The sequence below is a fragment of the Crocodylus porosus genome, unplaced genomic scaffold (assembly GCF_001723895.1).
Source record: "Crocodylus porosus isolate Cpor-Errol unplaced genomic scaffold, CroPor_comp1, whole genome shotgun sequence".
NCBI lineage: Eukaryota > Metazoa > Chordata > Crocodylia > Crocodylidae > Crocodylus > Crocodylus porosus.
In genome coordinates, this window is record NW_017728931.1 from 79,193,118 (window position 1) to 79,217,434 (window position 24,317).

Below are 24,317 nucleotides of genomic sequence, written 5' to 3' on the forward strand. Positions count from 1 at the left end.
ACTGAGTTCCCCTGCCCTCAAGGACCCCGGCGCCTCCCCCACTAGTCTCCTCAACTTGTTGAAGTTGGCCCTCCTAAAGTCTAAGGCTACTGCCTTGCTGCAGGCTCTTGACACCCTGCGCTGGAATGTGAATTCCAGCAAGCGATGATCGCTATCGCCCAGGGGATCAACAACCTGGAGGCCCCTTACCAGGTCATCGCCCAATCCCGATTTCTACCATTCTAATTTTTGTGTACTCCCCTTGGGATTTTCTGAATGCATGTTAAAATACACTAAAACAAAAACAAACTATGGGCTTTGCATCATTTTACTATTTCAAGCAGTCTGATACATTTTACTTTCATTCACAAAGTGAATATTTAGTTGAAATGGTTAATTAGGCAACATTCTGTTACCTCAGAAATAACCATTCCAAGTTAAAGAAAAACTTCTATCTTCAACGGTAAGAGTAATTGGTAATTTAGTCCACCTCAAACAAGGAACCTCCTTTGTAAGGTAAACTTGACTGATACGGATCTTCTCTTTATTCGTGTATACTGATGAATACACTATGAGCAGTGAACAAGAAGTCTCACTGTACCATTGTCTGTAGTTTAATATTGTAGCATCTGTTGTACAGAAGGTAAATGAAATTAGAAATCAAGTTTGGATTAGAATTAAACAATTCTGACTCAATTCCAGACCTCTCAAACTTTGTTTCACCTTATAGATGCCTGGCGCTAGGAAGATCTTTACTACAGTAAAGAGAATTTAGTTAACAATAAGAATTAAGTGAATTTATACACCCACAGTTGTCCCTAACCCCAGCAGGATGGGGGAGCAGAAAAATAAATAAATAAATCACAGTAGGATTTGGAAATGACTGCTCATCTGCGTAAGAACCTCATATATTCTTGCTATGGCACCTTTGTTCCACTTTCACTTCCTGGGGACCTTAATTCTGGGTTGAGCTTTAATATATCCAAAAGCCTTGATACAGTGACAGGCCATATCCCAAAGGTTACCTTCCCCTTTTCATGCAGGTCCATGCACGTAATGTATGGCAGAGCCCCTTCTCCCTCTCATTCTCCTTTCGCATGGAAAAAGTTCGGCACAGTAACCCTGCTTTTTATTTGGTAAACCACTTTGCATAAAGCAAAATGTACTCTTCAAAATGCTTCCTTCCCCACACTGCATTGCATGGTTCTCAAAGTATCCGTTCTGCACATAACTGAACAATGACCTGCAGGTTACCCTCAAGTCTATGGACAACTGTCTAGGAATTGCTACTTCAACAAAAACTTGGCAAAGGAAAGGATAAATGCTAAGACACTAAACCAGTTTTCTGGAGTCTGGTTATATTCTGGAATGCATAAGTATATGAATTTTCAACACTACATGTGGACAATGGCTGGTTGAAATGAAAAGATAAGATTTAAAGATTTAAGACAAGGAATCTGACTGGCTAATAAGGGTTCCTTAGATCTATATGAATTAAGACTTCCTTAGTGAATCAACTACTTCAAAATATCCACAAAGGTATAAATAATGTAAACATGAACATAGATTTTTTTTCTCAGTCATGTTATTTGTCTCATGTAAGGTGAGGCACTGAAGTGTCCCATATCCAGGAATATGCAAGTTATCACAAAAGAATATGGGCAGGGTGGAATCACCAAACATTCTTTTGGAAACCAAAATTTGGGTATTTATTGCATATAGAACCATAATTACACATATATATGTAGTGTTTTTATATCTACTCTGAATTTGGGTATGAACAGCAACAATGAAACTATTCAGGTCCTGCCTAACCAACCTGATTGCCTTTTATGACCAGGTAATTAAATCCTTGGATGATAGTGTCGCCGTGGACGTGGTCTTTCTAGAGACTTTAAGGTGGCCTTTGGCACCGTCTCTCACCCCATTCTCATTAATAAATTAAATGACTGTGGCATTGATGCCTGCCTGCACAGTTGGATGGGTAAAAAATTGGCTGATGGGGCGCACCCAGAGAGTAGTGGTGGACAGGTCATACTCAACCTGGCAAGATGCGAGTAGTGGGGTACCCCAAGGCTCAGTCCTTGGGCCCACACTGTTTATCTTCATCAGTGATTTGGACGAGGGGATAAAAAGCACCCTGTTCAAATTTGCTAATGACACTAAGATGCGGGGCAAGGTGGACACACTTGAAGGGAGAGAGAGGCTGCAACTAGATTTAGACAGACTACAAAAGTGGGCGGATGAGAATAGGATGGGGTTAAACATACAGAAATGCAGGGTGCTGCACCTTGGGAGAAGGAATCCACAGCATACATACAGGCTGGGGAGTTCTCTTCTTGAAAGCACGGAGGCAGAAAGGGATCTTGGAGTCATTACTGACTCCAAGATGAACATGAGCCACCAATGCCAGACCGCAGCCAGCAAGGCCAGCCATACCTTGTCATGTATCCAAAGGTGCATCTCAAGCTGGTCCAGAGGTGATACTCCCCCTCTATGAGACACTGGTCAGGCTGCAATTAGAGTACTGTGTCCAGTACTGGGCGCTGCACTTCAAGAGGGACGTAGCCAGCTTGGAGAGGGTTCAGAGGAGGGCCACCCATTTGGTGAGAGGGCAGCAGGACAGGCCCTATGAGGAGAGACTTAGGGACCTGAACCTGTTTAGCCTTGAGAAGAGAAGGCTGAGGGAGAACCTGGTGGCTGCCCACAAACTCATCAGGGGAGGTCAACAGCAAATAGGTAGAGCCCTTTTCTCCCCAGCACCACCTGGGGTGACAAGGAACAATGGTAATAAGCTGATGGAGAATAGGTTTAGGTTAGAGATCAAAAGGCAGTATTTTACAGTTAGGGTGGCCAGAATCTGGGACCAACTTCCTAGGGAGGTCCTTGCCCCTATCTTGGGTAACTTCAAAAAGAGGTTAGATGATCACCTTTCTGGGGTCTTGTGAACACAGCATTCATTCCTGCTGGTCAGGCTAGATGATCTGTTCAGGTCCCTCCTGACCCTAGCTACTATGAAACTATATACACAGTTATCAAGGAAAGAGAAAAGCTGCAGATTGTGTATTAAACAAGAACTGGTTAAATTAATTTAGCTTTTAATTCTGATATGAATGCAGTGATTTTTTTTGATTTTTTTTTTACAGTGTTTAATTGAGGAAAAGGATAGGATATTTATGGGAAACACCTAAACATGTGTGTTTATTTCTTTATAGTGATAGGCAGGTGCAGTGAAATCAAATCACTTGTCATGTCATTCTGCTAGCCCATACTGACTAGTGTGTATGCACACACACACAAAATACTAATAAAGCATCAACAGCAAAATGAAATGGAGCTGCTTAGGGCAATTCCTAAGACTATAATGAAACACTGAAAGTTTAGGCTGAATAGGTGTGGGGGGAGGAGAAGGAGGGAGTTTTGATGGCAAAACTGGACTGTGCATTAGTTTGCCAAGGGAAATGGTAGAAGCCATATTAATATATGTAGCTTTAACATCCGTCTGAAAACACTAACACAGGCTACAAAATGAACATGAAGACCCAAATAAAACTTGGGAATTAAAGAGACCCATAAATTGTGTTTTGCTGATTATACAAATATGTAAATAATATGAACCTTAAATATTAGAAAGATATTTGTAAATGCCATCAGCATTTTTCAAATGTAGGATGAGGATATAGATTTAAGTTTCTCCTGCACAGATTTAAGTTACTATAATGAACCTATAACTCTTATAGACAAAAATGTCCTTAATTTGTTTCTTAGATAATTTCTCACTCTTTAAAATGGAGAAATTCCAAAATTTTAGCTGGAAGAATTTAACCAAGACTTCCTGAAAACGTGACACTGTGGGAGGCACTTCCCTTTTCCAGGGTTTGAGAGATTTTGCTGTCTTCTCAGCAGTTCCAACAAAAACAAATATCTAATAAGAATGATTTTGCTTCACCTGCACAGTATAAAACCAAGCCGTCTCTAGCTATGTTGTACTTTCCATATGGAACAGAACAAAAATACATTTATATCATATTTGTAATTAGCGTGTTCTTGATCTTTCTTTCCAAGATGCATGTAAAGTTGAATTCATCATTATTCAAATACTTAGGCTATTTAACTATACAAAGTGAAATCCATTTGATTTTATTTTCATGAACATTTAGGAATCATCTCATTGCTTATTTCATTTTGAATAACTTCTTTCTTCAGACTGTTAAAGTAAATGTTTAAGCAAAATCCATTCTTTATTAAATGAAAGCTCTTTTCTTTTTCATGAATACGACTGCTTAATCTAGCTTTATTAGATTCTGTTGAAGTCAATCTAGGATATTGTTACAAAAAGGTTATTAAACTGCATGTGTATTCTATAGTTTTACAAACTGTGCCTGTCTTTTAGTAATATAATCCAAATAATACACCTACATTTCATTTAATCTTATCTAGTTGCATTACAACCTATTCTTGAATTTAAATGATCATTTGTGCATTTGCAAATATGTATAAAAAAAGACGCAATAAGCTTATATTTGCACAATCTGCAAGTGTACCCGTATTTAGATATGTAATGGACAATTTGATTGCCCTGAAATAACATTAATGAACAGTTAAATGGTAATTAGTAATATGCACTTTTTCTAGAAAGTGATATTTCTTAATATTAGCTAACATTACATTTGCTATAATCACAGTATACTTTAAAAGATATTTTCATTAAAATCATCTTTAAAAAAATGGATTTCCCATCATTGATGGATATGTTCTGTACAACTTTATATATGTACTATCTGGAACTCAAATTTTCTAGCATAAAGGTAAAATACAATATCCTCCACATTAAAAAGCAGCATTTAATTAAATAAGGTCTTTTTTTCCTACTAAACCATCTAGAAATTGGCTCCAGATATCAAGGTAAAAAAAATGGCATAAAATTTTTCAAGCCATAAGGCCACATGCTTGATCTCTGCCTATAAATGGCTCCTGCTTGCCACAGATGGAGGGTTCATACACAGCTAACAACAGCAAGCATAGCTAACTAGCTGTTTTTTCTAGAGTTCAAAAAATAAGGTTTTCAGAATCTCCTAACCTCTCCCCATCACCCTTAGTTCAGCTTTCTTGCTATATACCATACCAAAACTAAAAAGAAAAATCTTCTGAGTAACATACCAGTTCCCATCCTTGCAAAGATAAAATATGCCTAGAAAAAAAAATGCATTTCCTCTACAGATGGAGTCTGGAAAAGTTAATGCCCTGTCATGTAAATACCTTTCCAAACAACAAGCTATTAGAAGAATTCTAGAAGAGAATGCAGACAAGCTCTTTTCTTCCCCTAACAAGCCCCCAGTTCCTTCTTAATACCTGACAAATTTATATTTAGAACGTGAATAAGGCAGCAGAACCGGCGTGGAAATGCAGAGGCAGTGCATTTGGAGAACAGCTATAATTAATAGTTCTACAGGACACTGCCTGTGCAGAACCCTACTGTGGGAGACTCGCTATGCATATTCCCACAGGAAGGATAAAGAGCACAAGTCAGACTGAAGCAATTGCTCTCGAGTTAAGCACCCCTTCTGAATTCCAGATGCTACTCCTTTAAAAAAAATAAGGATTCAAGCTCCATGTAATCTAATGGAGCTTGATTCTATTTCTGTTGGCATACAGGGAATAGACACTACAGAGTTTACTATCCCTGGATGCTTGGGGGGGATGGGACACAACAAAACAGAGCTTTACTTTTAGGCTGGCACACCCCTGCACCAAACATACCCAGGAGAGGAACTGTGTCACTTTGACCTGGCTCGCTCAGCATCTGTGTAGCTCACACACTTCAGTGGGGGCTTTTTGGCACTACTAACAGCAGATTGAATCAGTTGTTAGATAAAAGCGTGAAAAGCCCAGCTGAAGCATGTAAGCTATACAGGTGCTGGGGAGCTGGGTCAAACTGAGGCAAGTCCTCTTCCGTTAAGGCACTGTTTTTGTTTTCTTTCCTTTTTTCCATGTCTGTCAGCACCCTTTGTGGCACAATGGGTTAATTCCTTTGACTACATTCATTCTAATTCTGATTTACTTGCAGAGTGTCTGAAAACAGATTCTGATCTACTTATCCAGACTTGGAACTGAAAGTATATGGCTTCATTCAAGAAGTTGAAAGAAGGTGACTTCCAAAATAGTTTTTCCTATCTATTAAAAGGTCATGTATAATTCTTCTCCAAACACCTCCCATACAGCTCTATTAAAAATCTATTGGAGGCTCAAAATACTGATCATTGACTTCAATTTCAAATCCACATTCAATCTTAGCCTCAATTTTGTATTCAGGCATTGAAATTACTTTTTACTTATGAAAAATTGTACAAGGAAGGTTTGCCATTAAGATAGTTAGTAAGGAAATTAGCTTGCCTGTATTATAGCCACTGGTGGGGGCATCTAAGCAACCTGTAACACATATCAAGAGGTCAAAGAGAACCTCCATAAGTTTGAGAGAATTAAAATGTTAATTTCTTAGTAAAATGGTTTTAATAGTCTCATTGATAAAACAGAGAGAAGAAAAGGCTGAATAGCAGTTATATAGTGATCAGAGCTGGTAATTAAATACACTTCAACTGTAAAGACAAACCTCAACCAATTAAGGTCAGAGAAAAATCCAATGTAAGGGGAGAATACTGAAAATAATTCCCTTTGGCCTCTGGCCAGGTCTGAAAAACATTCATTTTCAAGCATACAACTGCCTATTTTCATGATTCCAAAGTGCAAAGACATGACTTGTTCTGAGAAGTTCAAAACCCCACGATCTAGCTAGCCAGCAATTAGACTTTTAGGTTGAATGAAAGCATTGCCCTCTAACCTGAAGCAAGAGACCCGAGAATAGGGAAGGATGGCAATTAGAGATTCCTGGACATGACTAATATCCAGAAGTTACATCTGCTGAACCCCTGTTTCAAGATAAAAGCTGGGCCCTGACCTGCTGAATTTGTTTCAGAGCTTTGAAACAGAAGAAAAAGGGATGAAGCAAGTTCTTTCCCTGGTTCCTAAGAAATATCTGACACTAAAGGTTTCTGCCTACTACTAGCAGTTCAAACATTTCTAGTCAAACATGAAACAAACAATGCTGTATCAACATACACACATGACAAAATTAAAACATGTCACTGATTCCCTGAGGGCTCCTATGATTCAATCAAATGCATTCTCTATGAAGAGGATTATTTTCAACTCAAACCAGAGTTAAAGCTGAAGACATCTCTTTTCTGTATGCAACATCCCCAAAGCTACACAGCCTCTTTCTACAGCAGAAGGCAAATTTATTTTTAAGAGTTCAAATAATATGTTGCCATAATATTGAATAAATATCCTCACTACCTGGTCTCTAAAACTGAACAGTGGTGTGAAAAAAAAGCACTTTAAAACTTTTTTTTTTTTTTTAAATGAACTCTATCATGGCAAACAAATACTAGCAAAGAAAAGGTGTCTTACAAAACACGACTCTTAAAGCTACACTAAAACGCTGTTAATAAATTCAATGAAGTTGCTGACATTAACTCTGTATAGGGAAAAAGTAGCTGCTATTTAATGTTATGTGACGGAACAAAAAGAAATGGGGGGGTTGTCCTTTTTTGTATTTTGGCCCAGAACGATGGATCTGAGTGCATACAAAAACTCAGAAAATGTGATACTTTTTAAAGGATACTGAAGCATGTAAAATACCCACAGTGTGAATCTATTGGAACAAATCATAAAGATTTTTTTAAAAGTGGAAAATAAGAAGTTTGTGCTACACATTCAATTTTCCAAACCAAACAGTATTGGCACACGGCTCCTGAATGGCAAATAGAACTTCTTATTCTTTAGTACAGGAACTAAAAAAAAAAATTTGATCCATGTCCTAGAAAATGGTATATACTATATGTCTATCCACCTAGAACAGGGCTCTCCGAATGGTGGTCCATGGATCTTATGTGATCAACCAATGAGTGGTTAAATCATGTCCTGAAGGGGCAGAAATTCTCTAGCAAGGTGAGCAGCAGTGCTATTAAACCCTGAGGCTGCCAGACCTGTTGTGTCAGTAGAGCCAAAGCAAAGGGTAGGGTGGGGTGTGCATGTGGGGAGGGGTTAAGAACCTGCTACAGAATTGCTGGGTTGAGATCCTCACTGTGGACACATTTTGGCAGCGAGGCAAGTGGTAGGAGGGTGATCAGCACACAGGGGTTAACACCACTGCTGCTCAGCCTATTCTCACCTCCCCCGCCCCCCCACAATTTCTTCCCCAGCTAGAAACAGGTTGTGTAGCCCATGAGAAGCCCCAAAGTTTGGATATAGTCTACCACCCTAAAAGTCCTAGAGGAACAAAAAGTGAAATGGGTCTCTTTCCCAATAATGAACCAGAATTTTAAGGAATCCTTAATATTCTCCTACATCTGAGATCAAAATCTGAAAAATGGTGATAAAAGGGAACTTGCTTAAAGGCTGGATCACAAACAGGAAGAATGGATATGCGCAAGCGTGCGCATGCACACACACACACACTCTCTCTCTCTGCATAAGGAAAAAGAGATACCTTAGCTACTTTCCTCCAGTTAAGACAGTCAAAGAAGTAATATGTTCCCCTCTCATATGTATTGGTTTTCATTGTTGGCTCCATGCCTGGTGCCCTGGTGATCCATACTCGCTCCTCTTTGTGGTATCTCCAATCTCGATTAAAGCTTTCATTTTTAATTGGGAAGAAAAATAATTTGTTAGCTGCTTTCATTTTAGCACACATACACATGCTTTAAAATAGAAGTTAGCACTTCTACAAAACACCGCAATATGCTTATATTAAAGCATAAATTAAAATCCATAAAACACCAGCTTATCTGCTCTATCATTTTGACTTCCTACAGTTGTTTATTAACCCTTATCCTAATCAAAGACAAAAGTTTTGGCTATACCAGGTAAGAAACTGATCTACTTGCATAGTAAACTTTTTTCTAAGGTTCATTTACTCTCCCTATTTTTGCTGTGGAGTTTTTAAATAATCAATTATAAAAATTGTTGGCATCTATATACCAATTATCCGCAAAGTGTTTTTATAAGCAATACAAAACCCATGAGACAGGCAAATTTTATGCTTGTTTTACAACTGGGTTTCCTTCTAGTCTCCTCATTTTGGAGTAGGTACTAAAACACTTGAGCTGCAGGTGTAAGTAGACTGTGCCTATATTAGTAGGATTTAACACTAGAAATTGCTCTTCACTTTGAGCAAAATTTCAATTGTACTACTTGGTTTCTGCAATAAGTTATACTGTATATAAAAACTGGCCAAAAGTTTGAACATACAGTTCTACTGCTGCTAATAGCTGTAATACATCTCCTCCATTCATGTAATAGAGATAAAACAGAAGATCTTCTCCATAGCGACCAAGTTTTATTGCAGCCAGCTGCAAAAGATAAGAAAAATAAAGATGTGAAACCAAATAGGTGAGATAGATACCATTTAAAATGACAAAAATCATAACACCAAAATCTGCTTATATTGTATAAACCAGAGGTGGCGTGTGGGCCAGATGCAGCCCACCAGGCCATTCTATCTGGCCCACAGGGCCTCTACAAAATTTAGAAAGTGAATATTCATCCGCCCCCAGCTTCCCATCATGCAGCCCTTGATGGCTTGCCAAAACTCAGTAAGCAGGCCTTCGCCCAAAATAATTGCCTGCCCCAATATAAACTGTTGCAAAAGGTACGCTAATACATAAGAACACCACACTAATGATTCTCACATTTTCTTCACTTTTAATTAAGTTTTTCAGACAACAGAACTGTTAAACAAACCATCAAGATGGGGATCCTTCTCTCTGCACATATTTTCTGATTTTTACTTTTAAAGGTATTCTTTCATTTACAGTTCCCATGCCATGATTCACATAACACGTAAAAAACCCCCACTGTACTAAATTCTTAAAACCTTGAAAGATCTCTTAGAGAACTACAATACATAAGATTTCTTTCTAAATTATCCAAAAATTTCCCATTTACTAGCTAGGGAAGAAAGTGACAGAAGAGCAACTCATGCTACATCTTCAGTTAAGGTAAGCGATCAGTTCAGGTTAAGAAATCTCCATATAACAGAATGCTAGTAATACTACAGTATATGAATTACAGGGGCTTAATTTGGTTTGAAGGATCTGGCATGGGTCACTTTCAAAAGCAGGATACTGGTCTACACTGACTTTTTTTTTTTTTTAAATGTACAACTATGATTATCTTAATATTTAATCAGCCATTCCCCAAATCTGCCCTCACATCTCCAAAGTAAATATGAACTTGTTTTTAAGCTCAAAATATCCAAGAAAAACAGAAAAAAATGGGTGCAGTTGTAGGTCAAATAGATAAAAATGTAAGGCTAGAATAGCCATCGCATATACCTATTAAAGTATTTTGTATGCCACTGTCTCACAGAATGCAAGACTCTACAGAACGCTCTATTTAATACAAGATAACTTGAATGCAAATTACTTGTAAACATGTTATCTTGAGAAATATGCTACAAACCAAGTAGCTTCTTATCAATATAAAATTATTATACAGCACAAGAAAGCACACTCACCTTATCTCTAATGTGAATGTTCGTTAAGTATTCAGATGGAACATGGAAGTCTAGATAAGGGAATCAGAATTGACCTAATTGTTAAACCGAGTCATTGATTCTCATTTGCAAATATTAACAAAACATTAAATCACAGCCAATTTTCCCATACCTATGTCTTGAGGTCGACAAGGTGAAGATGCCCAAGGCGATGCAAATTTGGGGTAGAGATTTCTGAAGAAAACAAATTTAAAAGCAATAAGGAACAATATATTCATCCCATTCTCCCCAGACACATTTTTCACTTTGTTTTCAGAAGCACCGACTGACCCACCCACTTCTACTGTGAGGTCCTACCCCTCTGTTAAAGACAGTGGGAATATCACCATAGAATTCTACAGTGCTGGGATTCCATCTTCTACTGTGCTTGGAATGCAAGTACCTTTGGCTCCAACCCCTTTGAGATGCCCAATTTTACTCGGTAGAATGAAGCACAGTGTAATCGCTCATAACCGTGACCTGCTAATAAACCAGCACCTCTAATTTAAAAGAGTTTTATTTAAAGGAAATAAGGCTTATGCTGGCAGGTCTCTCTCCTAATGACTAACAGATTTCACAACTTTTACACTTCCTTTAAATTCTAGAAGTGGAATAAAGCACATAAAGAACCATAAAAAGGAAGGGTAGGTGAATTTTAGATTTTGCTTTTATTTCATTCTTTACGTTGTGCACAGAATAAGAAAAACAGGGCCATTATATGGCTAAGGACATACTGAAGAACTTAGACACTGCACCAGTGACTTTGTGATCAACTGAGAAACAGTGGAATTTATTAATCACAATCAGCAGGTAGTAGAAAAAGAGAGAACAGTGCAACACAAGATGAAATTTTGTCAGCTGCTGTTTCATTTTAATTATTTGTGACAATATGATATTATAGCATATTTTGTAAATGAAACTTCAGAATGGTACCCTATTAAATATTTGCATCTTTCTAGCAGGAAGGCATCATAGTAGCTGCTATAAAAATCTCTGAAGCCTGGGAAATTAACAAAGGCTGATCACTTCCCCAGCTGAGTTTTGCTATCCACAGGTACCCAGATCAAGTGGTACTAATTCTACTGCAAACCAACTGCACCACAAGATTGACAACTTTTGCCAGAGACAGACAGAAGAGACTTCAGTGGCAGAGGCAGCTTGTAGGAATGGAAAATGAGCAAGAACTTCCTTGTGTAAGAAGGTGGATTCTAGAGCAAAGCTTCCTTCCAGCCGTTCCATAGCCTCATACCCACCTTCCAGGTCTGCCAAAGGAGACAGAAGAGACCAGGCTTTTGCAAGGAAACTACTTCCCTGCCTCTAACAGGAGAAAAATCAGTCCAAGTGTGAAGCACTTCCCAAGAGTTGAATAAAGGCTCATTTATCCATTTAAATACTACCATAAAAATCAAAAAGGAACACAGATCCATTTCTCCAATCAGTCGAATGAGAAAACCTCAGCAAAAAACAACCACACAGTACAGACCCTTCTTCTAATGTTATCAACCTATCAATGCTATCAGCAAGTTGAATTTAAAGAGCTGATCACTACCAAATTGTATGATGTCAGACTAATTTAATATGTGCCATAAGGAAGGACTGGAACATTAGGCTATAAAATACATGTAATGAAAAAGGTTAAAATGAGCTGGTCCCCTTTTCAGTTTTGCCCTGCATGATATTGAATGAATGGACATTTAGCTTGACTACTAAAATTAAACCACTCCATAGTGTGGGGGGTACCATTAATTTATAGACATATTAAATATTTTCTATTTTGTTTTCAATCCCCTTATCAATAATTCCTACTATTCTATTGGTCTTTTTGACAGCTGCTGAACAGTGGGGGGCTGATGTTTTCAGAGAACTACATACAACAGCTCCCAGATCTCTTAGATGAGTAGTAACAATCAGTGTACAGCTTATGTATGTGCATCTCCAGTTCTCTAGGTCCTACATCTCAGTTCTTTATAGCACTGGTATACAAGTACTTCTACTTTTTATCTTTGCTGCCTTATTTTTACATGCCCCGTTTAGTTGGCTTTTCCTCCAAGTCTTCCACATTCCCTATTCATTCCGCTTTCCTACCTTTTTTGGAAGGCTTAAGAGTTTTTATGACTTTTTATGCAGAGACGGACTGATCATCATCCACACTGGTCATCTTTCCTACAGCTTTCAGTTTAAAGGCTACTCTATCACCTTCTTTATGTACCAGCACTCTGGTACCCTTTTGGTTTAAGAAGAGCCCATCCCTCCTTCATAAGCTTCACCTTTTTCAGAAGGGATACCTAGTTCCTAAAAACCCTAAACTTCTCTCTATACCAGTGGTCACCAGCCAGTGGATCTTGATCCACCCATAGATCTCGGAGCCTCCGAAGCTGGGGTGGGGGGCCCCGAGTGCCTATGTGCATGCACGCACGCACCCCAGGCAGCAGGTCAGTCCACTGGGGAGGGAAGGGGCAGGGGCTAGACCAAGGTCCACTATAGTGAGGGACTGTGCCGCAGGAGGCAGGAGCAAGGTTAAATTGAGTGGGGCCCCAGCTGGGTGGGACTTACCTTCTGGGGAGGCACACCCCCAAATAATTTCTCCTCTGCCTCAATCAGCGCCCCTCCCCCACCTTTCCCTCCTCACAGATTTACCTGCTGGGCAAGCGGGGGACCAGCAGCAGCAGCACACAGTTGATCTTGGGTTGCTTTTAAATGCCAATGGTGATCTACTTAAAGGGACCGGAGACCACTGCTCTATACCATCTCCTCATCCACATATTAAAACTCTGCAATTCTGCCTCTCTCTCTAGGGAGACGCATGGAATTGGAAGTTTTGCAGAAAAGGCTACTGCGGAGTCTTAGATCTTGGTCTTCTCCCTACCAGCCTGGAGTTTAGCCTCCAAAACTTCTCTTACATTTTATGCCACTAATGGTAATATGCATCATGACTAAAGCACTTCTAACAAGCCAACCTAGGAGTCTTGTGAAGTTGCTACATTTTGCACCGAACAGGCAAATCTCCAAGCCTTCCCCCCAAACATCAGACAAAACTAGTTACATTTTTAATAACCAAATTTCATGCTACTAATACCATCTTCCTCTTATAAGCTGAGGTCCTCTCCCAAAAGGGATATTTTGTGGGCAAGAGAATATTAGGATTTCGGCTACAGATTGGTTTCTAGCAAAGAGATCTTCTCTCTCATTCTTCAACTTGCTGTCTCACATCCTGCAACTTTCATCCTTACCAGCACCACTGGAAACTGACGTACTCTGTCCAAAAAGGTCTCATATGCATACCTCTCCACCTCCCTCAAGGGCTCCAATTCAATAACTCTGGTCTGCAGAGACTGTTCTTGGTGCTGAACTGCCAGGAGCTCCTAGCACTATGTGCAAACATATGCCACTTCTTCTTGGGGAAGATAATCATAGAGATGGCTGGACCTGCATTCTGTTTAACTTTTTGGCTTTTCTGCTCCCACTCCCTTCCCAGTCTCCCTGCCCTACTGCCTGCCCCAACAGCTTCTTGTCCTCTTACTTTTGTTTATGGGGTAGTTCTATCTATAGGGTTTGATTCCCCCCCCAAACAGCATTAAAGGCTTATACCCTTTATGTTCTCCTTCCCCTCAGCCAAAATTCTCTTCACCTGGTCAGCTCACTCTGTCCTAGGGTGCACTTACTTCATACTGGGCTGCTCTGAGCTTGAACAGAACACTCTTACAACTGCCTCGACATGTATACCTTTGGCTAGGCTTTAGTTCCACCTGCCATCTAACAGGTTGTTCACATGGCCACTACAAAGGAGCTGAGAGACCCTCCCTTGATCAAGAAGTCCTATCAAGGTGGGGGGGACGGGGGACATTCAACTTCCAATGTTCAGCTCTTCTGCAGAGGGCCTGAGAGACATAAGTGAAGTCACCCCTTAGACCAACTTTGGTACTAGCTTAGCCTTTGAGTTTTAAAATGTATTTGAAGAACTGCTTCATTGTCCTTTAGGATAATTGTCTTTTAGGACAATTTATTTTCTAAACCATGACTACTACTCAGTATGTCAAGAGTATCAAGAAAAACCTGATTTTAAAATCCTTGCTGAAATGGGCTTTATTGAGTAAGAAAACAAAAGGTCCACCTGAGCCAGATGGTACCTCGGGAGTGTAGATTCAAAGCACGCTAGGGAGTGATGTGGTTAATAACATGTCTGAGTGCCCTTGGAATCTTCAGTCTGACTGGCCAAGTACCTATATGCAACTGGGTTAAGTGTGGGAACCTGCAGCAGCAGTACAGAACTGGGCTTGAACTCATGCCTCTGGAACCATAGCAAGATCCCTCAACTTCCCTGCCACCAAACCCTAGCAAAATATCATGCAAGTCTCGGAAATAAACCTACTGAGATAATCTAAATTAAATGCAAAATCAGTGCACCACATAAAAGAGCTAGTAAATAGAAAAGATTACACCTCAGCCTAGTACTACTCATGTGTAGTAAATGCCGATTCCACAATTTTCCTCTTTACATTTACCATTCTGAGAAGTGTGAAGATCAGCAAGATTCTTCTGTGCATGAGATGCATCCAGTGCCTTTTACATTATTTTCTATTTTTAATATGTTATATGTCAAGTTAAGCAAGACAGTTAGGTGTCCCATATCTTTCCCGTCTAACTCACAAGATACTGACCTGGCTTCTAGTTCTACAATCCAATCCAAGTAAAGGACAGACTGTTGTTGCACTATCCCTGAAGCAAGGTTAACATCCAAAGTTCCTTTTTTCCTATTGCTCCAAACTGGCACAAATGGCCTTCTATGCTATACAGTAAAGTTGCTGTGTTAGAGGGTAGAGGCAAGGTTTTGTCACTTCTCACCCATACACATGAAAGGGAAAGTCAGCCCATTTCCCCCTCTCAGGTTCTGCTGATGAGCAGATCATACAGTGACATAAAGAGGCTCTTTACATCATTTACTCTTCTCCTTTGTCATGCCAGAGATCACAAATGACTACATGGAGAAAAAGACAACAACTAACTTACCAGAAGTTTACTCTGAACCTATACCGCTACCCATTTAAGGTTACATTTGGTGCAATACAGCTAACAATACACCTGCCTGGTTATTCAAATGCAATTTTAATTTACAACAAAAACTGTTTCTTAAATGTATATATATCCTCAAGGACTTTAAAAATAATTAATGTATGAAATTAACAGCACACTGCTATTTCCCTAAAGAAAATCTGTAATAAGTTAATGGAATAAGGAAAGCCTCCAGGTTTATTGAAACCATGCAAAACAAGATCTCATTGTGCCCTCCAGCACATTTTGTTTGTCAATGAAGGTTTTATTTTACTGTCACTGCCTTTTCAAATTTAATTTTGCAAAATATCTTGCAGTTTCTATATTTGCATAAGTTGAAAAAAAAAAACATTATTACAAACAGCTGCATAATACAAACAAAATTGACAATAGTACCAAAAAGAAACTTACTCAGGAGAGTTGAGATTGAGACCTAGTGTTGTTAAATCACTTCCTAATGCAAGATGTACCATTCCTGGATCTGTCTCTGCTGCCCTGATGAATGTTAACAATCCAATCATTCCAAACTGGTCTGTCACCATCCCTTGAGGAATGTTGGTAACCCGACCTGGGAAAGACCAATAAATTCATTCTCTTCTTTCATGAAATAGAAGAATCTTGTGAATGGATTTTCAGAAGGACTTTAAATAATGGAAGGAAAATTAACAAGGCATACATACCATCAGGTAACACCTGGATCCCTTTTTTCTGCTGGTTGTTGTTTTGCGTTGTTGAACTTTTATCTCCAGGGAATTTGGGTCCATCTGCACTAGATGATGTTTTGCCTGATGTATTCAAATTCTATTAAGGAAGAATATTTTGTGCAGGTTAGCATAAAACAGAAAACATAAACCCAACATGGAAAAACTGGTATAAGTAGGATGTCTGAAACAAGTGCTCTATACAGTTATCAACAGGATTATACATGTTACAAAGCTGAAGCCTGATCATATCCCTACAGAAATTAAATAAAATACCATACTACAAGGTTCTTCATCTCTAAATTTTGGTGGTGGGAGAGAAATGTTGGTTTACTGATCTTAAACTATGATGTCACACTTGTTTTTAATATTTCCTTCATGTACAAATATACCAAGACACAGATGCCCTCAACTTCTCAGGCTTTATGCCTGAACAACACGTAAATCATTTGGGAGTCTGGCACAATGGGTTACTTATTACTTTTGCAAAACTTATAAATCTAAAACGTGTTGTTTCTGGACATTTATCCCCCTGCCCAAATAAGAACTTCCTCCAAATATATAAAATTTAATAATAAAAGGAAAGAATAAACATTGGGAGTAGAACATTACTTAAATTCAAGCTACTGGAGTTCCTAAACATGGGCACAGAAGGAACTTGTAAAACTTCCAATTCCTTGCCAACAGTCTCTCCTCACAAAATGCCCTTCTGAGGTACAGTAACTGACACTCTGGGATAATAACCAGACCCAATTACAGAAGCAAGCAAAACACACCTGACAGGCTTGCACCCTTTAAGACAGACATATAAACACAACATCTGCCAAGGAAGTTGTATAAATGAACGCTCTGTACTGCCACAAACTGATCTTCCATAACCATTACTTATTAATTCTACATTATTTATACAGATATATAATCTTGACACAAAACTGTCCTTAAGAGATATGGGTTAGCTCAAATGATACTGCTTGAAATACTCAGCATTGTGCCTCTTCTTACTTTTAGACACCTGGCCCCCAGAGAAGAAACCACACATTGAGTTAGACATTTACGTTCCCTATATGATACAGTAGAGGCCTCAGAAGTGGATCCACAGCAGCCAGCATGCTAAGCCAGGAGCCAGTTAAGCTAAACAATAGAAAATGCTGATAACATGGCGATAGGTATCCAGGTTGAGGCCGTATTGATCTAGGGGAAAAGGCAAATCAGGACTCATAGTAGAGATGATATCTTTTATTAGACCAACAAGATTTTTGCAAAATCTTTAATTGCAAGCTTTCTGGCACAAACACCCTTCATCAGATATTGGAAAAAAGATTGTAAAAGTTCTCCTAGGTAGAAAGTTCATATTTCACAGGATTTCACAGAGGAGTCAATAGATGGAAAGCTATTCAAGGTAATTTGCATCATCACAGATCCACACAGGAGGTGAAAGGCTCCATACCAGCTATGAACTGACTGCCCAGAAGAGTTTTCCATCTATTGACTCCTAAATTTGTCATGACTAAGCAGTAGTGTAACTCCATTGGTGTATTACCATTTTTAAACTAAGTTGCCAAAAAAATTTACCACTGAAGGAAAATATGTTTTTATATTTACTTACAGATTTACTGTCATCGTTACTTGATGTTGGATCTTTATAGCTAGAGCCTGGCAATGCTGGAAAATCCTCATTGTGTATCGAGAAGTCCTGGGATTGCTCACTTGCTGGTTTTGTTACCATTCCAACTAGAATCAAAATTAAGCCAGTTACATTAATATTACCATAAAAATATTTTTCTGCCATTTGGTTACACTTTTTTGCATTACAAGTAAGGAATGAAGTGTACCATAAATATAGAACTGAAAGAAAATATAAAAAGAACAGAAAACAACAACAAGACAGCAATTGACTATTCATCAATACAATCCCGACTAAAAATGCTCCTAAGAAAAAAAAAAAATCCAAGAAAGATTTGGGGCTCAATTCTTATCCAGAACAGCTTAATTTTACTACATTTACACTCTGGATTAAAACTCATTTTATCACCACCAACACTCTCTTGCCTATTTGAACACACAAACAAACTCTTCTGAAGATTATCAAAATTGTTTTTAATAATAATAATAAAATAAGATTGATGAAGGGAAGAAAGTGTTTTATGGCTGTAAAAGTATAGATCTCTTTTCTTTAGTACTGTAAAGATTTTCCAAACAAAGGTCAGATTATGTTTTACAAATTCCTTGTATGTCTTTTGCAATAGAACATCACTATAGTTGCCAATGACTTGTATAGCAGAAAAATTTTAAGTGCTTAGCCTGCAAATCTGCTCTGACCCCAATTTCTAAAAAGTAGGCCATTCCCACTGAACATGGAATCCAAGACCAGAGAGCAGCATTTGCTATTATATCAACAAAAGAATACTCCAGAGGCTGCCATCCTAGCTCAGATGCACAGAACCCCCCCAGCAATCAGGGCTTCATCACATTAAGTGCAGATGGAGGCAAGCCTAGAGCTCATTTTTTCAGAGATTAAATGCGAGCGTGTGAACAAAAAATACATTACTGATGCCTTTCTAGTGGTCCAATGTCAAGGAGGTCTACTTCCTAAATTCACAGAAGGGAACTATGTTGAGAGAATACTGTTGTCTGGACTATTACTATTTTTTCACCCAAGCAGTTAGTCAAAGTTTAAGGTGTTGCAGGTTTCTTCTGTTATGAGGAGAAATCGAAGGAGTCTTGCATTTCTCTGTACACAGCAGGAATCAACACATGAGAAAGCATCTTTGTTCAGTTTCAAGGCCCCTTCAGCTTGTCCTTAACACAGAAGTGCACTCTCTCAGCTTTTTCATTGAAATCATGCTACCAGTATTACATCTGTGGCTCTGCCTGGTACTTCTTGCTGCCTCTCTGTTTTTCTGGTCCTTTCTGCTTTTCTTTCACTGACATACAAGCCCTAATAAAACAATACCCATGATTATCATCTACCCACATGTGACTTGCCATGTGCCTTTGTTTTGTAGTGATATGTGCCTGGCTGGGACGGATGCTACTGTTGTTTTAGCACCTCGTTCCATAAAACTGTACCACACAGTTACAGGTACTTACAGCTACCATAAAGTGGTTATGCCTAACCCATGCCACTGATCACAGCCAACCCACTGCAGACAGAAAAGGAAAAAATTAAAAAAAAAAACAAAAAAAAACCCTGCAAAAAAGGTATAGGATACACTTTTCTACAAGAGGTAGCAAGCTAAACCTTGATACTATCATTTCTTAATACTGTGGGGGTATGCTCAGGGGCATAGGTTTTGTAGATTCCCACCATCTCAAAAAGCCTACTGAAACACTGGATTTAAGGTTTTCCCCTCGACTTGCATATAACAGATTTATGACTCTGAATCCAGTGAATGGTTTCTGTAACCAGAACACATACTCCTGTTGCATTATCTTGGTTTCCTGCTATAGGCACTTCAGGACAGTTTGTGAAATGGTCCATTGTTAGCAAGTATGGATTCCTGGTCGGTTTTAGGAAGAATATCAAGGGCTCCATTAGGGCCTCTATAACATACTCATTTATACAGGGATTAGAAGGGACTTTCTTTACAACACAAAAGAAATCTCCTGCCTGCATTTCATTTCAACAACAACAAATGCCCTCCTGTGCAAGATAAGGTTTTTACAACACTAAAGACATCAAGCATTTTTAAACTCGTGGCACTGCACAACCTCCATTTTTTCAGTGTATTTGGTACATACCTACACAAGAATTTCATATAAACTTCAAACTTCGTCACAACAATTAGGAAGCTTTTATGATGGCATTTTGAAAGCATACTGCAGTCAAAATGCATATTGCCAACTGAATTTCAGCAAACTTTTGTTACTTTGGAGTCCGCTCTTATAAACACTTCATCTACTGTCTGTGGGCATGTATTAGGAATACCTTCCTGCAAATTATGGAGAGAACACGGCCATATCTTTTGGAGCACATGTATTCAAGCAGTCAATTCCTTGGTTTACTGCTTAAAGTAGTATTTATGATTAGTCTTTCAATAGGCCATCTGCAAAAGGCCTCACACCTTTACCATTCTTATAGCCAGGCCTTCATGTAATTTAAAATCATAGCACTTCAATTTTTCCTCCCAAGCACCTGGCAAGTTCTCTCACAGGATTCCTGAGTCTAAAGAGCCACTACAGGGATGCAATGCCTGCCTCGACTACAAATTTCCTTCCATGCAGCAGTAAAAATGTTCTACAGATTTAACCACTGCCAGGAGTTCCTTTTGGATGGTACAATCATCTCTCCCCAGAAGACTTTTGCTGCAAAAGCCACCTCCTCCTTAAGGCCTGTATGTTAGTGTGTCAATAACAGCTCCAAACTGCAAGCACTTGCATCTGTGTCCATTATGAAAGGGGTTTTGAAACACAGGTAGGCTAAAACCGGAGCAGTCACAAGAGTCTGAAAAAGCTGCATATCACACTCTGCTGACACCTGAAATGGCTGCCTTCTCACCCAAGCTATGCAATGGTTCTGCAATACTGACAACCCACAAACTTCCTGTAGTAGGAGGAGAATCCTAAAAAAGGCTGCACATGAGTGGCTAGGGAGTTGGCCAATTCTGCACAGCTCCAATTTACTTTTTGTCCGTGGAAATTCCCTTGTCACTTTTGTGCACCTGAAATAAAATTACCATATTCAGGAGCTTGCATTTTGGGGGATTCAAATCCAGTTTGGTAGCCTTAAGATTAAATGTATTGTTTTTTGTTCAAAGGTTGTACCATGCAACAGGATATCGTCTAGGCATAATGAATAGGCCAAGACAGTCATACAATGCAACACTGTCTACCCCTGGCCTCAATATGGCAAGTGAAATGCACAAGCCAAAAATCAATCACTTCAAGCTGCTACCAGCTTGGTACTACAGAAAGACAGTCCCCAACTCCCCCCACTTCTAATCCACTTCCCAGGGGTCACACTTAAGTTCCAGACTTCACCTGCTACAGCATCCCAGGTTATGAATAAGAATTCTTTAAAGTGACTTAAATTTAGGCTCAGTCTACACTAATGTTTTGTCAGCATATCTGTATGGGCTAGGGGGTATAAAGATCCATGGTGTGAAGACAGTCATGCTATCAAAGGACTGCTTTAGTTTGCTTAGGTCATGTCAGTTGGGATATAAAGAAGGAAAAGAATGTTGTAGCCAACACTGGCAGAAACACTTCAAGATCTGCATATGCTGTGCCTAACTACAGCAGAGGTAGGTGTCTTTGTCAACACAGACATGCCCACGAAGAATCTAATGCTGCTATGTTTCCCATAGGCAGGACTACAGGTGAGACACAATCCACTAAAACCTCTGGTGGCTCAACTGGACTAACTCCCCTTGTAATTTTGATACCAGTCTTTACTTTATCCTCTGGGTCACATTTTACAGCCATGGTTTCTTTTCTAACTATCCCTTGCCTATCAGAAATATTCAACAGATTAATAGGGATCTATTCTTGCTTTGGGTCCAGAAAAGCTTTGGCACCTAGCACTCCCCCAAGATCCTAGATCTCAAAAATGTTTTAATTATTCACCATCTTTCTTTACAGGAAAGTTACTAGACTATAACTACTAAAATAGTTTCCGTCTTTGGAGGCAGAACAATTTGTTCACTGCAACCCACAAATTTCTTTAGAGGGAATTTCCACAGACTGAATGTGTTTGACAGCACTCCTGCTCAATTTGAATTAAATTATATTAAACCAAATTTATTTATTCATTCACCAGCTTGGTTACTCACATTCCAGGGACCCAATTTCAAAACCAGTTTTTGGAAGCATGCACATTCCTCAGACACCATTCCCATTTCAAACCAATTAATTAGTCCAAATTTGTATTACCTATTCTCCGGCCTTTTTAGTATGCCTGGTTTAATCACTTAAGTTAAACTAGCTTGTCTACCATTCCTGCTCAGTTCATCACTCTCACAGGCCATCGCACACTGTCACTATCAAACTTCAACTGAAAACAAAATAAAAAAGGTATGCATATGTGATCTGTAAACTAACCATGACTCTGCAGGCCACCAGTGGTCCACGGACCACATTTTTGTAACTGTTGCCATTGGTCAACCTCCTTTTATTACTGTTATAAATATATGTATTGCTGCTTTTAAATTGTATATATAAAGTCTGAACTGCAAGGTGAAGATTTAGGACAAAGGGATTGGGGAAAACTGGGTGAAAAAACTTTAATAGACACTTGTGACGCTCTGTCCTGGCCAGCCTTATGTTTAGAACAATCTTTTAGTGTGGCCAATTTTTTACCCTTCCCCCATTTAATGTTAATTGCCCTTATTTTACCAACTGAATTTACCACTTTTTCTAATCATTCAAAAATGTTATGAACCAGAATAGAGGCCCCTTTTTCATTATACATATTGGGCACAGAGCTGTACTTACAGGGATCTTGGCAATCAGCTTCCATCTTTCTCACTAGCAGCTGCTTCCTCTTCTGGTGCACTGCAACAAGGAAATAATATTCAAGCTCTGTGGTAAATTCCACAGCCTCTCAGAGTGCCTTTGGCTTCCTGTAACTCATCTTGATCTGCAAGTCCAAGCCCACCTGAGTAATTAAAAATTAGCACATTGTCATTTTCCCTGGAAGCCCTCACTGGTATTTGAGTAGAACAGCATCAAAAACTCGGCAGGTCCTGTGGCAGCTGAAGTATAAACTCTTCTTTCTTCTAGCTTTTAGCCATGCCCTTGGCCAGTTCAGATTGATGGTTGGCTCCAAAATGCATATCAAGGGTGTGTAATAGATCCAGGTTACGTCTGTTTTCTTGAGGGCAAATTCTCCATCACCAAAATAGACCTCAAGTTGGTTGCTAGGAACTCCCCCCGCCCCTTTTTTTCCTGTCTTCTTTACAGCTATTCAACTTGACTTTGTTGTTGAACTAAGCCAAACAGGCTTTCCAAGGAATTTTTCTAAGACATAATGGGTTCTTATATTACCTGAGTTGGAACAATACAACTGCTGCCCTAAAGCAAGAAAATAAATTTTCTGGCTGATCTTATTCTTCATCCAGATTGACTGATTATCAAGGGGGTCTGAAATGCTTTGATTTCCTTCCAGAGCTGATTATGAACTCCTTAAGACCTTGCTGCAGCTCATTTCTTGTTATTGGGTTCTGTGTTGGTCAACTGTACCTCTTTATGTGAGATGTGGTCCATGGTAGTCAGATTGCTGGTTACTTCATTAATCTCTCTTTCCATACCAGACTGGAAGTGATCCACTTGGACTTTTCCATCCATCCAAATACTTTAAAACTACTGTTTTAACAGAGATTACATCTTTGCTTTCCTGTCATCGTTCAGTCCGATTTGGGAAGCTTCCTTATGTTGCTTTAATTCCTTTTTGAAAAGGTCTGCAGCTCCTGTCTTAGGTCTTCCTTTATTTTTTTCCGAACATTTCCGATTTCTACATGTATTGCCATCATTTGGTTCATTATGGATTAAAAAGGAGCACCAGCTCAGACGCTCACTCTTCTCTGACCACAAAATTAACCAAACTGCAGGTGTTGCAGGTTGCTTCCATGAGAAGGAGAAATTGTAAAAGAGAAAAGACTGCAAAGAAACACTATTAAAAGAACACACAAAGTTCTGTTTCCCAAGCATACCAGGAATCAAACAAACACAAAGCAATTTTGTTCATAGTTCTTTCAAGCTTGCACTTCCAAGCATGCACTTTACCCAAAAGCAGACTTACAGCTTTCACTCATGACCATGTTACTAACGAATGTCTGATGCTTTCTTGCTGCCTTCTCTCACTTTTTTTTTTTTTTTTTTTTGCTTTTCAGGCACATGCAAACTTATAAAATGCAGTAGCCAGCAGAAGTCCTCCACCCACATGTAGCTCATCACGCACCTTTCTTTGGACCATGACATGTGCCTGTTTTGACAGTGCTACTATTGTTTCACCACCTGGTAAGAAAGAAACTTAAAACTGTTTTTTAAACCTAAGG

At 39.1% G+C, this 24,317-nt stretch overlaps 1 protein-coding gene across 4 annotated transcripts in view; it reads right to left on the reverse strand.

The window, feature by feature from the left end:
* CNOT2 (CCR4-NOT transcription complex subunit 2) overlaps positions 1–24,317 on the reverse strand; it is a 111,609-nt gene that overhangs the window by 2,400 nt on the left and 84,892 nt on the right. For 3 of the 4 annotated variants that reach the window (XM_019543220.1, XM_019543221.1, XM_019543224.1), the window contains 8 exons: positions 22,756–22,815; positions 17,930–18,054; positions 16,303–16,423; positions 16,034–16,190; positions 10,707–10,768; positions 10,556–10,605; positions 9,289–9,389; positions 8,528–8,672 (listed from right to left, as the gene is read on the reverse strand). In XM_019543220.1, the coding sequence (XP_019398765.1) occupies positions 8,528–8,672; positions 9,289–9,389; positions 10,556–10,605; positions 10,707–10,768; positions 16,034–16,190; positions 16,303–16,423; positions 17,930–18,054; positions 22,756–22,815 (821 nt within the window). The remainder of the gene's footprint in view (positions 1–8,527; positions 8,673–9,288; positions 9,390–10,555; positions 10,606–10,706; positions 10,769–16,033; positions 16,191–16,302; positions 16,424–17,929; positions 18,055–22,755; positions 22,816–24,317) is intronic. The other variant, XM_019543222.1, reaches the window with a different exon arrangement.